The sequence below is a fragment of the Seriola dumerili genome, unplaced genomic scaffold (assembly GCF_002260705.1).
Source record: "Seriola dumerili isolate Sdu_G_001 unplaced genomic scaffold, Sdu_1.0 BDQW01000147.1, whole genome shotgun sequence".
Lineage (NCBI taxonomy): Eukaryota > Metazoa > Chordata > Actinopteri > Carangiformes > Carangidae > Seriola > Seriola dumerili.
The window spans coordinates 408,848-425,774 of NW_019174402.1; the positions used below are offsets into that span (position 1 = coordinate 408,848).

Sequence of the window (16,927 nt, forward strand, 5' to 3'; positions counted from 1 at the left end):
AAGTCCTCACCAAAGTGCTGTGATCTTCTGCACAGCAATTTTTTTTTTTGGGGGGGGGTTAACTTTGGTGTCATGGAAACAGCAGCCTAGTGGGCCTCATGGGAGGAGAACAGAGGGATGCTGTAACCAGGGGCAACTGAGTTGTAACTAGGGTTACTGTATCCTTGATCTGCGCAGAGGTAAACTGCTCTGTCAGTGCTTTATTACAGAATACTAAAATAGGGCAGGAAACCATTTCACCGTTATGTGCAGTGGTTGTTGGCTGTGTTAAGATGAAGTACGACGAGGCTTTCTTTAGTCAGCTGGTGAATTTGGATCTAAAACATCTGGGCTCCATAAGGCTCGGACTATCCGTGATAAACATACACCAGTAATATCAGAAAGTTCAGCAGGTTTATCAATCTGACATAACAGTGCAGATAATACCAAGCAAAGTTCAAATAAATGCAGTCAATGTTTAGTCAACTCCATCCTGCTGGATTCCCTAAGAGACCTTTAAGCAGAGTTATTATATGCACATGACACACACACGCATTCAGACACACCCAGCGAGGCCACCGTGTTAATTATGTGGCATGTAAATGTCATGTCTTAACTGCCCCCGGTGCTTTCAGGCTCATAACAGAAGACCCCCACTCTTGCGATAACACACACACAGACGGAGTGCAGAGATACTAATCAGAGTACACACAACTTCACCTGAGCGGCAGCTCCCAACCGTCGCTCATTAAGAGAGAAAAAGTCAGGAATTAGCAGCCACCGCTTGATCCTCTCCCAATATGAAGCTCCTAGAAGAACAAACACCGAGCAGATTTGCTTCTGATCATCAGCACTGCCAATCATCTACTGTAGCTGTGTCGCCAAGGAAACCCCAACACTTTTTATGCTGAGGCGCCCCACTTTCAAGTGCTGTGGCCTGTACTTCCTCCGCTACTAATGGTGTTATCCAGCAACAAGCATACTCCATGGCGATATAATGGATGCCGCTTCCAAACCTGTGCTGTCTGCTCTGACAACATTCACACCATTGAACTGGGCTGAGATTGTAACTCGTGAAAAAGATTGAAAAGTTGAAACACAAGCTGCAGACAGATTTAATTCTTTCTAACATGTTAAATGAAAAGTGGAATTACCAAAAGGATGACATGATGCTGAACAGTTGCTAGGAGCGATTCATGTGATCAAACCGAGCTATTTCTTAATCAACAATCATGGTTGTAGCTACTTTTCTGACCCTGCTACAGTGCAATGACTTAATCCTGCAGAGTAAGATCTGATTGGTTGATAGTTTTTCCAACCAGGGAAACACTGTCAATGAGTCAGACTTATTTGAATTGTTAAAAAAAAAAAAAGGAAAAAATTGGTCAGCGGTCTGGAACCAGACTACCACTAATCAGCTCTGCTGAGAGCGGGTAGTGCTGAGGGAAGTCAAGTTTTTGTTTCAAACAGCACAGAAAGTCAAATCTGAAAGCCGAACAGAATATTTGAGTAACTGGTGCAATCAATAACTTGGATTATAAAATGGACATGGGAAATACTTCACACCTCAGATCATTCCAACAGGTAAATTGCAGGTTACTAAAGAAACTATGGATTAAACTACAGTTCAAACAACCAAACATAAAATGGATGAGAGATTGAATAGCATTTCTAAAACACCCAAAGGTCTCCAAGGTGAGCAAATCCCTGCTGACATTGGGCGAGAGACAGGATATACCCTGCACATGTGGCCAGTCTATCACAGGGCAGACAAACAACCATTCAGGCTGACATCCACACCTACAGGCAATTCACAGTCGTTACTTAACCTAATCTGCATGTCTACCTGGAGGAAACCCACACAGACCCCAGATGGTCTAGAGCAGTCTAGAGCATGTTGTGAGTTCAGCATCAAACTTCTTTCCTTTAATCACACACACACACACACACACACACACACACACACACACACACACACACACACACACACACACCAGCACAAACAAGCACTGAGTGTAATCTGCTCAGAACACAATACAGCTCTGATCTCATCCCTGTTTGTTTGTTCAGATTCTCGAGAGGATCTTTGTGTGTGTGTGTGTGTGTGTGTGTGTGTGTGTGTGTGTGTGTGTGTGTGTGTGTGTGTGTGTGTCTCTCTAGGAGAGTGGTTGAAAAGGTCAGTGAATCAGTGAGTCGATGATTGCCTCTCATACCTCCTGCACTTAAGTGGAGAATCTGGTTGGACTGATTAAAGGCTTTTCTTTGTTCCTGATGACTTGTTTAGACTCATAATTTCCGTGGCCTTTGGGTTTAATCTTTTCCCTTTCTCATGACATCAATGAGGACTGCACAGGTTCAGTAAAGGTGATTGTGAAGGTTGAAAACAACCGCTGAACAAGGTTAATCTGATGATGCAAATGTGTATTTTCCACTTAGGGCTTTATTCTTTTTAAATCAATGACAGATGAGATGTGCTTTTTGGTTAAAAGGCCAAAAGACAGTCTATGATTTAGACAAGATTAAGAGTTTAGTGGGTGGTTGGTGTCGTCGGTCCTTCCTTTCCTCAGTTGCATCTATCTGCCACACACTGTGAGCTCTATCTGCTCTATCTTTGGAGAGGAGATCAGGAGATGGTGGAAGGATTGCAGAGAGGAACTGCAGGTGACACGAACAGAAAGGAGAGTGAGAGAAGACAGTGAGACACAAAGAGGTACAGGCAGGACACACTGGAGGGGAGCTCGAGGGACGCGTGGCAAAGGAAAGGGTAGAGAAGGGGGGGATGCAGAGGCGAGCAACATGGAAAAGGAGAATGGGAGGGATGGAGGGGTGACGGTGCCAAATGCCCACTCTTCCCACAGGCAGCTCAGATTTGTTTCAGCAGTGCTGCCAAATGTGGATCGGCTAGGGAGTCCTGCCACGGAAACACCAAGGACCCAGTTTAAAAAGCCTTGGTGCAGCTTGCACTGCAGAGAGGGAGGGAGAGGGAGAGGGAGAGGGGGAGGTGGAGGTGGAGGGAGGGAGGGAGAGAAATGAAGGTGGTTGGAACAGAAAAGGGAGGAAGGAGAGAAGTTGATTGAAAAGAAAATTGACTGAAGGATTTTCTTGGACTGACAAAGAATGAAAGAAGAAAGGAAGAGCAAATGAAAAGCACCAATAGTTCTTCAGGACTCGTTTGGCCAGTACATTAAGTCTCAAGAAAAACTATTGCATAATGAAATATCTGCGGTTTTAAAAGAAAGCAAAAGTTCGTATTTTGAATCTTTTGAAATCAAAAAGTGAGGCTGCACAAGACTATTATATTCTACTCTAACAGTATATCAGACTGATTTTAAAATGCTGTGCCCAAATCCTGCGTTCTCACCCTCTTCTAACCTTGAAAAGCACATTCATAAAAATACAGTCCTATATCTAAAGGCTTCCATTTCAGCTCTGTGCTCCTGCAGTTTTGGTACATATCAATATTCCAAGTGAATGAACCTAAAAGCGGGGGGGATTGATCCCGGCCCAGCAGAGGGCAGAAAGCGTCAGGTGAGGAAAACATCTTCAAAGGGCGTCTTAACTCTCAGCCTTTGATCCAAATCCAGACGACCAAGACGGTGAACAAAGAGACTTCAATCCCCTTTGGTCTCCTCCCTCCACGCTCTTTCTTCTGCAGGCCACCAAAGAAACCTGCGTAGAATCCTTTTTACTTTTCACTCCGCTGTTTCCTTCACATCACATCACGCTCCTGCACCACAACGTTAACTCATTCAGACCTCCTGCTGCAGGGGTCCGTTTGTTACTGGAAACTACAGTACCCATGTCGCACCGTGTGTAATGCTTGTTGTGTAGCTATAAACGTCTCATTTTGTAGAAACAGCAAATGAATAAAAGTCACTGCAGATTCAAAGGATGAGTTTGTTAGATGAGAAGACTCGTATGTTTGTACGATAAATATGAAGCTACAGCCGGGGGAGATGATTAGCATAGCTTAGCATAACGACTGGGGAAACAGGTGAAACGGCTAGCCTGGCTCTGTCTGAAGGTAACAAAATCCACCAGCATCTCTAACCATCACTCATTAATATGCTTTAACTTGTTTTATCCATAAGAGAGAGGGAGAGTAAGTAGGAGGACGAGGCGCATATATAAATGTTGCCTATGACCTTTGACCTAATCTCATCAATTCTTTTGAATTTAAAGAAAGGGACAGGTGGACAACCTGAAAACATAAAGCGTCCGACCACGGCTGTCACTGGTGTGAAGAGTAGGAAGAGATTTAGCTGTGTTTTTTTGACACATGTAATTTTCACACACATTTTCAAATTTAGCTGGCTCAGTGTGGGCAAAGCAAAAGCTGACTGTGATAACAAGATATTTGTACATGACTGCAATTTACACCTTTCAGTTGTTATTTTAACTTAAGGAAAACAAACTATTGTTTTCCAACACATACGGAGAATTGTGAGCTATTAAATCTTTCATTACAAAACACTTTCCTCTGTATTATTCAGACAAAACTTTCCCTCTCTCTTCTCCCGTCTGTCTCCCTCAGCGTGCGGCACTCTGGGGCTTGTTAGCAGCAGTGTCAGTGATTAAAGACTGCAGGTAATTAGATACACATGACACCATTCTGACTGACTGACTGGCTGACGAGCTGCAGCGTCTACCAGCGGACGAGCTGAATGTTTTTGCCGTTCACAGACAAATCCTTTGCGCTAATGTCACCAGTTGGAGCCTTAGTGTGCACGCATAACTGAAGTTTGATGATTTGACCTTAAATATTCTGCAGGATTGGTCAGGTATGTGTGGCAGTAAAGCAAGCAGGAAATCATACTGTGTCTGCAGCCCTTGAGAAAGTCAGACAGTCAGTGATTTTGCTCTGAAGATCACTTGATGACAATTTGCACTTGAAGTGACAGCAGTACAGAAGTACATGCCACTGTCTAATGAAAATCATGTATCTCCAAATGTGGTCATTTTGAAAGTAACTGGAGGATAAAGAATTTATGGGTTAAGGGAACTTGTAGTTTTAGAGTCAAATAAACAGTTTAAAAACTCATTGGATTCTCTAAAAAGCAACAAATCCTAATTTTGAAAAAATCTCTTACTGTTCAAACTAGTGTCATAAAAGCAAACTCAGTTCAGTTTCGCTGCCACAAATCAAAGTGAGTTCCTCCCACAGCTTGGCTTACGTATTGCACTTTCACATCTACAGTATCAGGGTTAGTGTGAGTCATGTTTCTACCCTGGTTTCAGTCACTGTGTAGCCGACTGCGTGGTTTCCCGCTGATGGTCGATTTGCATATTTAGTTGTAGTTTAACATGTGAGGGCTGAGTGGCAGATGAACTGGTTTACACTAACAGAACACAAACTGGGGAACCAGCTGGTTGATACGAAGTCCGTCTGTCTGAAAACCTACACCCATCCTGACATGACAGCGTATCCGCTGGCTGGAGACTCAGACTCAGTCTCCAGCCGCAGAGACTGAGACAGATTGGCTGCAGATTGGCTGCTTGTTTTGATGGAGGACTGTCTGCTAATTAATAGAAAATTATATCAATGTGATGAAATTTTTAACTTTAAAGCAATACTTTTGACATTTTGAAAGTATGCTGATTTGTTTTCTGGCAGCGAGTTACATGAGAATATCTATACTACCTCATATACAAAGCTACAACTAGCAGCTAGCTATGCTAAGATAAATATGGGGAATGGGGGAAACAGCTAGCCTTGCTCTGTCCAAAGGTAACAAAAAGTGTTATATTTCATTGGTTTACAGTGCATTTGGTTGTCTTTGCAGAGAGCCAGGCTTGTGGCTTCCTTCTGTATTACATTTCCATGCTGAGGTAAGGCAACTAGCTACAGATAAGAGGGTGGTATTGGTCTTCCCATCTAACTCTTCTTCAAAGAGCAAATAAGATTTTTTTTAATCAAAATGTCAAAAGCTCAATTTTGGGGAACAGGAGTCAGAAGAGGTTACTTGACATTTTGAGAAATATGCTTAAGCATTTAGAGATGATGAAAGATGAGAAGAATCGATATCACTCTGATGTTCCTGCTTAAACTATGGAGCTAGAGGAGTAGATTAGTGTAGCTGAGAATAAAGATGAGAAGCTACAGGAAAACAGCTGGTGTGGCTCTGTCCAAAGTTTTAAAATACATCTTCCAACACCTGTAACACTCACTAATTAACATGTATCTCAACCAGAAATGTAGAGACACCAAATTGTGGTTTTATGGGGAGTTAACTGAGCCAAGCTAGTCTGTTATGCTAAGCTAAGATAGCCACTTCCTCACTACGGAAAGTTGAAGCGAAGTCGAACTTCAGGGTTTCGTTAAAGAAAACTTAAATCAAAATCCTGATAATTCTAACCGATGAAAATCCACTAAAATATACTATGATACAATAATATATAAACCTTGTGCTGAGATGTCTACCTTAAAAACCACAGGTTTGGGAAACAGACAGTTAACGGAGATGTCTCTTTATAAGACCTGTGCATCATGATTCAGCCGGCTCCTGTTGAATAAACCATGAACTAAATGTTCCAGTACAGCCTCATCATACTGTGTGTCTGCAACAACTCATCTCTCCCTCATGTCTGCCGCTTGTCAGTTTGTCTTTCTCCACTGATATATGTCATGCTTTTCTCTCAGCCTCATTCTTTCTGTTGACATCGATGAAGTGAGCTCTCTCTTCATCCAAATCTTTGTCCTCAACCTCATTTATTCATATTACCGTTCCTTTGACACTGGCTTTCACTCTCTTATGCTCTTCAGTCTTAGTTTTCAGTTTCTTAACAGCATCTTTTATTTCTCTTGTTTCAAGCGGCTCTCCTCTTTCTTCATTCCATTTCAGTCTGTTTGATCATTACTTATCGTTAATTTCCCTCCAGTCTAGCTGACATTTGCCTCCTTACTACTGTCTATCTCATTCATCTCTGTCCTCCTGTAAAGGCTCTTGTGGCACAGATCCCTGAGTAACTACAGCTAGCCTGATGATTAAGGACATTATCCATGTGCAAATATCTGCATTATCTGTGTGTGACAACCAGGAAGAAAAAGGATGGGTACCTGGGAGAGGAGCTGGTAAGTAAAGCTCAACACTAAGGAATTAAACTTTGAAACTTGATCCCATTTGGTGCAAACTTTGCAAACTATGCGGCGCTAGAAGAGTGATGAGATGGAGACTGGTGAGACGGTTGCTGTGTCCCAGTTCGCAGACTACCACAGTCTTACTTGCTGTTTCGAGCGCATAAGTGCATTCACATTGACAGGTATGGCAACATGCATGATAAGTACCCGGATGGTGCACTCAAAACAGTCAAAAATTTGAGTGTAAAACCCTCAACGCTCGACATCTTGGCTACGTGGCAGAAGGGGAGGGACCACCGACGTGTTTTTTAAACTTGTGCAAACATGGACTGAGGAAGGAGGACACATCGACGGCGCCGATGGCCGCTTCATTTCCATGTAGCATGACACAGTGAGCAAAGAGGCCAGCGGGCGAGCAACAATCGTGGTCACATGTGGCGATCATCATTTCTGGTGAGTACACAACAGCAGAGTCTGAGTTGGGACTACGCTGTCGTGATTCATGCACCGTGCCAGTGGGTATTCTGTGTACACAGTGTACTACATATTCATATTTGTGTTTCGTATTAATGACTCCCTTCAAGGGATCGTATATATTCTGCCCAAAAAGTCGAGTTTGTCACAACGCTCTTTTTTGAAAAAAAAAATCTTGAAAGTTGCCAAATCTTGCGAGACAGCCAGTAAATCAGCACCGACCATAAATTATGTATATATCCCCTGAGAGAGTGATATTACATAATGATGAATCCAGAGTGCACAGCAATCAGTTAATGATGACTAACTGCCACAAAAAGTAAAGTCAATATTCAAGAAAAAACTAGGAAAGACCCGTTTGCAGTCTGAATAACAGAGGCTTATTATGGCTGGCATAAATCTGATTAATTAGACAGAGAAATCAATATAACATTCTACCTGTCACATATTACTGAGGTATCCTTAAAATAAATACCACCGTGAGATGCTAGCTCTTTTTGTTCTTTTTTGCTATTTGACATCATTCCTGTTAAAACTGAATATTGAGGTGAGATTTGATTTAGACAAGAACAATTCAAAGGTCTGATTTGAGTGGGGAACAGAAAAGCTGTCTTTCTGAATTATGTGGCAGAAAGGTGAGACTGTTCAAAAGTCTGTAATTACACCAAATCACCAGGAAGGAATCCCTGTTTTTATGGATGTAAATATAATGTGTCAGCACCAGGTTTCTCAGATGAGACTGAGGAGAGAAAAGAAAAGAAAACCGATTCTCGTTCTCACAACATTTACATTTCCTCCTCAGTTGCTCACAAGCTCTGTTTGCCCACACTGGATAGAAGAATCTGCACCCTCCTATTTGCGTTTAGCTGTAATGTTGTAATTCTGTCTGCTCTTGACAGCGTGGATCAACAAGCCTCCCCTAAACTCCGTCTGCTTTCTGTCTTCATGTCGAAGACTGTGACGATAATTAGCAGATGGCTGATGAGGCACGAGCCAAGAAGCAAGAGGGGAAAAAAAAAAACAACAACCTACCTGCTAACTGAGGAGAAACACAGATCCAAAAACTCCTCCATGTGTCCCTGGCTGTGTAAGACTCTCTCTACCCTAAGTGTCCAGGACAATGTTTTTTTCCCCTTAATTAGATCAGGTGTGCAGAGGCTCAGGTAAAGGTCCAGACAGGTGTTTTCACTTACATCGCCTCGTTAGACCTCTCCTGTGTGTCGACGCCTCGCTCACTACTCATCTCACAAATATTCAATAGTTACAGTGAGCAGAGTTTGGACAGTGTCATTTTGCATCAACACTTTCAGGTGACGCACAACTATAATTTATCATTTTTGCTTGTCAATTGTCTTTAGAAAAATAGTGTACATGCCCTGGAGGCTGATTATTTCTTCCTTACATTGTAGGAACTTTTAAGTGTATTATATAAATTTGACATTAAGAGACCAGAAGCTCAAATAAAACGGTGGACAGTAAATATGAAAAACAGGCCTTTTTCACAGCAGACATCATCACTTGTCATAAATAAGGCGAAAGCGAAGACCGTGCATTAATGTTGACTTCCATCCAAAAAGTTGAAATATTGCAAAAAAGCTTTTACACTGGGCTGAAGTGGCGTATAAATTACAACAAGTACAAGTACAAAAGTGCAAGTGAAATGGATTTAGCGAATAAACACCAAGCGGCGTGACGCGTGTGACCGTTGGCTCACTGTCAGGGCTTAAAGCAGAGACATTTGTTGATATTATCAGTAACTTAGAAAAAGGCCATTATTAATGTTATTGATCGTTTTGTATTTAAACGTACGGATCAACAGTCTATTTAAGGGAAAAATGTTAGAAACTATTTTAGTAGCTAAACATCTTAAATTATATGGATAAAAGATTTTGACATTTATCTTCTTATCATTTAAAGGGGCTATTTGCTGTTTGTAAGTTGTCTCTGCTGCTGATCGTGGTTTCGTGCTGGTAGTGGGTGGTGATGATTGTCACGAGACAAGAGCTTCAGCCATCGTTGTTTTTGTAATACAAGAGGTTATGATACGCAGTCTGAGCAGCGCTACGTCTTCAGGGCCAATTGGAGGCTAGCTCCTGGCCGGAGCTAGCTGGTTAGCATGCAGTAGAAGAAAAGACGTGATAGACGCCCTGGAGTTGCTTTCCACCGCTGGAGACAACTCTTGCTAATGTTGGCTATGTAGCAATAGCAAACCTTACAAATAGTTCCTTTAACAGGTAACAGGAGGATTCAGGATCAAATGCAGTTTGAGTTCATTTTTAGAAGTGTAACTGAATGAGTTCACTCAGCAGTTACAGAAAATATGCAATTAAAACGGTTCCCCTGAGTTGTTATTTCATAACATTTCCATTTTACTTTGCGAAGATTAAGTTTCAAACTGTAGCAGCTCAATGGACTGTGGCATATTAAAGGTGCTGCTGCGAGTGCAAAGAGTAAACTAAGTGCTGTCAAATGATGCAACTATTTCAGAGAATTATTGGCTGCTGAAACACTCCAACAGCCACATAACAATGTCTTTGAGTCAGCCATGATAATCACAAAAAAACACACACAGAGCATCCACACACACACACACACACACACACACACACACACACACGCACACACACACACACACGCATAAACATGCAAAGAAGCTCAGGCATGCTGATACACTCATGCTCATATTATACACTAACACATACAAGAAATGCTCACCAGTGCATGCTACTTGTATTTGCAGTAGAGGTGGATGCATAATCCACATACACTAATGCACACACACACACAGACACACACACACACATATTCCCTGGTTCGCTGTTTCAGCAGCTCGGGGGCAGGAAGTGAACTGAAATCTGTGCTATGAATGTAAAGACAGAACTCGGCCAATTAAACCTTAATTACTGCCCCGCTGTCAGATATACAATACTCTCTCTTATTCCCTCGCTCCTCTTCCTCTCCTCACTCTGCTCTTCTTTCTCTCTCTCTCTCTCTCTCTCTCTCTCTCTCTGCTCCTCTCCCATTTAGACTCTGCCACCTCCTGCCGTTCCCTCCGTCAATCTCTCCCTCCCTGCACCTTCTTTTCTTTTTAACAATTCTCTCCTCTCCCTGTTAGATGCCCTTCTCTCTCTCTCTCACTCATTAAAACAGTTCCCCGTTCTTCTCCCACGAGAGAGGAGGATAAAAATAGCTCTTCTTCAGCTTGTGCTCACTGGTTCCCTCTTTCCATCCTGCGCTCCATACATCAAATAACTACATTTCTCCATAATAACCATCGTTTCCCCTTCTTCCCTCTTTTTTTTTTTTCTCACTGACTCCCACTCTCTGTTCTCTTCCTATGTAGCCCCTCACCCAAGCACCCTCATATCTGGCTCTTTAGAGACAGTTTGCTGCTGTGTGAGACTGTTATCATGAAGTTGCACATAATCCTGCAGCTCGTATGTGATGGAGAAAGAGCTGCTTTATCGCTGGCACATCTGGTCTTTGCTCAGGATAAGATTAGCCTGAAATAAATGAAAATGTAAATTTTGTTATGTTTTTAACTGACATCGTGTATCTGAGCAGTTGGTAATTAGGCAGGGGAGCATTTAAAATGCTGCCACAGACTGTTGTAAAGGCACAAATCATCTCTCAGAATAACAGCGGGCAAGATAAGAATGTCATCTACCGCAGTGATGTCAACAGTTGAATCATCTGTAAAACCTGTCTATGTCCGCTGGTCCACAGCTTCAGCTGATGAATGTATTTTACACAGTGTGTATCTGCACACACACACACACACACACACACACACACACACACATTAAAGTGAACAGATATCTTCTTTACAGCTGGAGTAAAGGCAAAAGAGTAATAAGCCTGGGTAACAGAGAAACCCCTCCACACACACACACACACATGCACACGCACACACACATACACACACACACACGCACACACACACACACACACTAGAAAAGCAAATGGCCATCTGGCTGCTATGAAAGCTAAGCTTTTTAGGCTGTTTCCTCATTAGCCAAATTCTTTTTTGTCAACGACACAGTGATAGGATAAAAGGGGCGAAGAGGGAGAGGATGAGAAAGAGGGAAGATGGATAGAGCAGGAAGAGATGTAAAGGGGAGATAGAGATGAGGAGAAGATGAAGAGAAAGAGAAAGTAGCAGTGCATGGGATGCCAGAGGGTATAAACAAACTGCTCACTGGCACAGCTACACAGTAATATAAACTTTCCCCTTTGAAAACACTTTAATGTCCCAACATGCTAAAAATACAGCACACTGCAGCAGCAGCAGCAGACAGACAGACAGGCAGACAGGCAGACAGACAGGGCTCATCGCTCGGTAGTTTCCTGCTACACAAACGGCTCCAGAGACAACACATCTCACATCTGTGTTGAAAAACAATCATCTGTCTGAAAAACCAATCCAAGGAGGCCAGAATGGCTCCCAACAAGGTAGTTTGTTAGATTTACTTCTTGTAAATCTTTGTCCCTGGAGGCAAAACTGAAGATGCAAACTGTATGAAACCAGCACTGAACTAGAAAACATTCAAACAACATATCTCCGCCAAAGCTAAACAAGCCTCTGAAGTTATTATTTCACTGAAAGTCTTGCTTACGATGGACGTTTTGACTTGTCATTGTTGAAATAAGCGAAGGTGTGACCCCATTTAGGTGCATCAGCAAGTTATACCAGTGAGCAGGTACGCACAATACCTGAAATACACCTGATTGGAATGCAGCCATTCTTAATGTTGTTAGTTATACCTGTGTGTGAGTAGTATGTCACCAATAAGTGTTTAAAAATTGTAATTTGCATCTGGATCTCCATCCAACAGACACAGAGACAGACAATCCAGAAACACATTTGCCTTTTTTCTTCATTAAAGTACAAAACTTCATGAGAAAAATGTTCAAAAATGCATTTTCTTAAGAGAGATCTGTTAATTGACTCCATGCGTACTGCGTATCATGTGTCTGTGTTTCCTCTGAAATCACTTCAAATCAAACCGTATATCAACATACATCATTTTACAATCATGTTACATCATGTGTAATTCTGTAATGTATCATTTTTATCTAGTACACTATGTGAACATTTTAAGGCATTTCCACGTCTGCAGAGAGAACTGAGGATAGTCAATGAATTCACTCACCATCTTTGTCGGCTCTTCTGAATATCTGTGAACACAAAACGAGACAGTGCAGTCAGTGTATGCCAAGGTTTCAGCAGCGACTAGTAGAAGCAATGACGTGATAGAGACTTAATGTTGGCGTTGCTTTCCAACACTGCAGACAGTCCTTCGTGAGTAAAGGCAGCCGGGAATGCTAATGTTGGCTATGTAGCAATAGCAAAACTTACAAATAACTCATTTAAAAGCATCATTTATAATCACATGACAGAAATTGTAATTTGCATATTGTTCATTTAGTGTCAGCAGGATAAAGGTTGGGTTGTTGAAAACAATGTCATGTTATGTTGTCAGCCACAAACTCAATTTACTATCCATTAACACCCAACTAAATTTTGAACCATTTTCTTTAGATGCAGCTGTTTTAATGTTCAGTGCAGAACGTCCATGTTCTGTTCTTATGTCTTTTCTGAAAGTGTCACATTGTCCTCAGTTTTGGTTGAGTGGTTGTCGAGGAAATTTAACAAAAGAAATAAAAAGTTTTTTGGCAGGCACATCACTAACAATCACCAGCGATCAGCATGCCGCATCTCCAGACTGAGGCTGGTATCATTTGTTACTTTAATGAGGAAGTTTCCCCCCGAGGTGACAGGTGGTTAAACACACACACTGCGCTGCTTTTTGAGTAGAACAGAACGATTCAGTAAAAACACAACCCAGAAGGTGAAGACATGGTAATAAAAAAGTCCACACTGAGACAGAGTCACACACACACACACACACACACACACACTTGGAAACATAGTGTGCCTCAAACAGATAGTGCAGCATGCAGTGTTGTGTGATGACACTTGTTAGGAGCCACAGGACTGAAAGGTGTGTGAAAAGTGCTGTGTATGTGTGCACACCCTGCGTGTACAGACCTGTTACAAATGAAAGGAAAAGCCTGGAAAAGACGAGGAGAAACAGGACGACACCCCCCCAACCACAGGGCGCTGAGGGTCACAGTTCTAGAGTATGAAAATGATGTGGATCATATGCTGTGGCCTTCACAGTCACCAGTCTTTTGGAAGAATGGTGTTCAGCCCTCCAGTTTAGAGTTCAGAGACTTCAGTGGAGCGGTCCTGGTGACACGAGGTGGACCAACACCTTACTAAGACACTGAATGCTGGTTTTTCCCTTAATTTGCCACCTGTCTGTATGTAGACACACACACACACACATACTTACACACACAATATGCTGCAAGCTAATTTATAGCTTCAGTGAAAGCTTCTTTCCCTGTGGAATTGAAAGTGGCAGGTCTGGTTCTTTCATCAGTGTTTCAGAGCGTCGTGTGAACTGTTCCTCCTGACAACGACTGCCAGAAAACAGCACAATGACACGGTGGAAGACAGACGGATACACACAGTGAGGGGGACGCAAAAGATGAAATGGAGAGACAGGCTGACAGAAAGACAGACGAGAGGGAGATGCACAGAGTTACAGAACATTGTGTGTGTGTGTGTGCGTGTGTGTGTGTGTGAGAGAGTGAGAGTATATTGATGAATTAATTTCATGCATTGATGGTGTTAATTGTGAGCAACATAAGCAGTGTATTTAGCCATATTGTTTGGAAACTATGATCGCTGGAGCATACAGGTGGATAGAGGTGAAGTGGATTGTGCAGGAGGAACGTGTTTTGAAACCGTTCTTCGGATGTCTGGTTACTTTCTTCCTCTCTTTACTTGTCATGTGTAGCTGTACCTGTTCTTTGTGAAGGACCAAACTGACAAACTGACACCTACAGGGGATGAAAGGATAGATTTGGGGTGGAGTATCATTTTAACTGAGCCCCGTTCTGCAAAAGTCTGTGAAGTTCACGGGTTTCCCTCCATCACACATGAGAATAGCACAAAGAAGAGTTTACAAGATTTTACACCTGAAAAAATATGCAACTGTCAGAAAAACAAAAACCTCTAAAGATTTTACACTGACTTTCCTTATTAACAGTAAATGGAAATGTCAAAAGAAAGAAACTTAAAAAAATGTTATAACTTATAGCTTTTATAACTCTTACATCCAATATTTCAAGCAGAACTGAAACAATTAATCAATTAATCGATCAACAGGAAGTGAATCTGCAACTATTTTGAAAACTGATTCATTATTGAAGCAGAAATAACAAACGTTCTTTATCTCCCGGTGCTGAAATGTGAAGATTTGATGCTTTTCTCTCTCACATATGACAGGAAATCCAACATCTTTGGGAACTGGGACTGTTGGTTGGATACAACAAACTATTTCAACAAGTCATTCTGGGAAAAATTGTTTTTTTGACTTTTAATTACTTAATTACTTAATTAATTGAGGCAATAGTCTTCAGGTTAATAGATAATTGTAAGTTGCAATCCTAACAACATGACTGCTGTCCACCTCAAACTCATCAGGATGAAAGTTTAACAAAATACTTCTTCACGGTTTCTGAACAACAAATACACATAAACTAATGTAGAGATCATTTACTCTACAACTGTTCAGCTTGTAAAACTATAAATAAGTGGTGCATTCAGGCAGCGACTGCAGCCAACTGAACAGACCAAAGTGAAAATCATTAACTGCTGAGACGAGCGACGTTCCAAATGACAAGCTGTTCTGTATTGTTCTGCTTTCCGGCTGCACCCTGGGGCGCACTCAACTCCACAGAAAACAGCTCTGAAGCTGCTGGAGAAAGACAGGCTTGGAGAGGAGGGAAAGTGTCGCGGTGAGGAGGCGGTGTATGTGTGCGCGTGTGTGTGTGTATGTGTGTGTGTGTGTACGGACTTGTAAAAGAAACACAGAGTGAGAAGAAAATGAGAGACAGCAAATGAGAGAAACAGAGAAGTTGGAAGAAAATAGAAACAGGACAGAGGGAGGGAGAGTGTCGCCTCCTCCTAACCTTATTAAGAATGGATGTTTTCTGACTGAGGACAGAGGAGAGGAAGAAGATGAGAAGGATGTGGAGGAAAGGAGGACAGGAGAGAGACGAGGAGTAGAGGGGACAAACGATGAAAGGAGTTTAGAGCATAAAAAAGGAGCATCAGGGTTAAGATGAAGGAGAAGATGAGAATAGCAAAGGAGGAGAAACAAGCAAGCAGAGGGGATACTGAGGAGAACGCTGCCTGCAGGCACACACACACACACACACACACACACGCACACAACGCAGCAATCACTTGAATCCCTTTGGTGTGGACTTCCTCACCATGATAATAATGCTCGGGTCAATAATATTGGAAAATGGCAAAAAAGATTAACATTTCAAAGTTCAAGTCAATTCAGAAAGTGAGCGGGAGAGAAAATGCCAGAATGAGTTTGCTGCTGATGTCAGAAGGCGCGGCTTGGATTGCTTATCGACCACTCAGTGTGAGCAGAGCAGATGGTCATGCACAGACCAGTCATGCACAGGGGATAAGGTAAACTGTAAAGAAAACACACTTCAATGAGAAATGAGTGGAGACTTATTACAAAAAGAGATATACATATACACACACATATATATATACACACACATGTCCTGAAAACCAGAATCTTTGACATACAATCCTGCTTTATAACCCAAACATCAGAAATACAGTCTTTACCCGAGGCTGTGGTGTAATGAATCAGACCTGCTGTTCCCGTGTCACACATCAGAAACAGGTCAAAAAACAATTTTGGGTCCAGTTCAAAGCTTGTGAAACCCCATTGTACTGCACCTGCCAGTGAGGACAGCCTCTTGTTCAAGGAGAGAGTATCAGCAGCAGATCTGGCTGCACCCCCATCAACCCCTCTGCACACTCACACACAAACAGAATTAGTTTACTGGGCTACTAGGATACATCGGCCCTCTGGTCTTGATCATAATTAGTTTTCCATGGACCCCCTTCTCTATCAGTCTATTTGGGTCGGGGTCTAGGTCTGTATAAGCTGAACTACTTTTCTCTTTTGTTTTCTTCCCAATTAAAGCATTAAAATAACAACAACAGTTGACCAGCTTTAGTGGGGCCGTGATGAAAAATAACCTAATAGTATTGATGAGCTGACCTAAATCGACATTGCGCTGCGTAATTGCCTCTTCCAACAGGAAAGCTGGATATTTGTCCAGATTTATCCGCTGCCTCTGCGTGAAATAAAATATGATGTTGGGGCAGGAAATAATCAGCTATTACTGTAACACGGGGATCAATACAAAATGGTAGAGACACATTTTCATTAATAATTTAGGTGTTGTGATAAACCTGGTGTAAGCACTGACTGACTGATTCTG

The 16,927-nt window shown here is 42.1% G+C and overlaps 1 protein-coding gene across 1 annotated transcript in view; it reads right to left on the bottom strand.

Moving 5' to 3' along the window:
• necab2 (N-terminal EF-hand calcium binding protein 2) overlaps positions 1-16,927 on the bottom strand; it is a 119,343-nt gene that overhangs the window by 101,577 nt on the left and 839 nt on the right. The window contains exon 2 of the mRNA XM_022750016.1: positions 12,685-12,709. Within this exon, the coding sequence (XP_022605737.1) occupies positions 12,685-12,709 (25 nt within the window). The remainder of the gene's footprint in view (positions 1-12,684; positions 12,710-16,927) is intronic.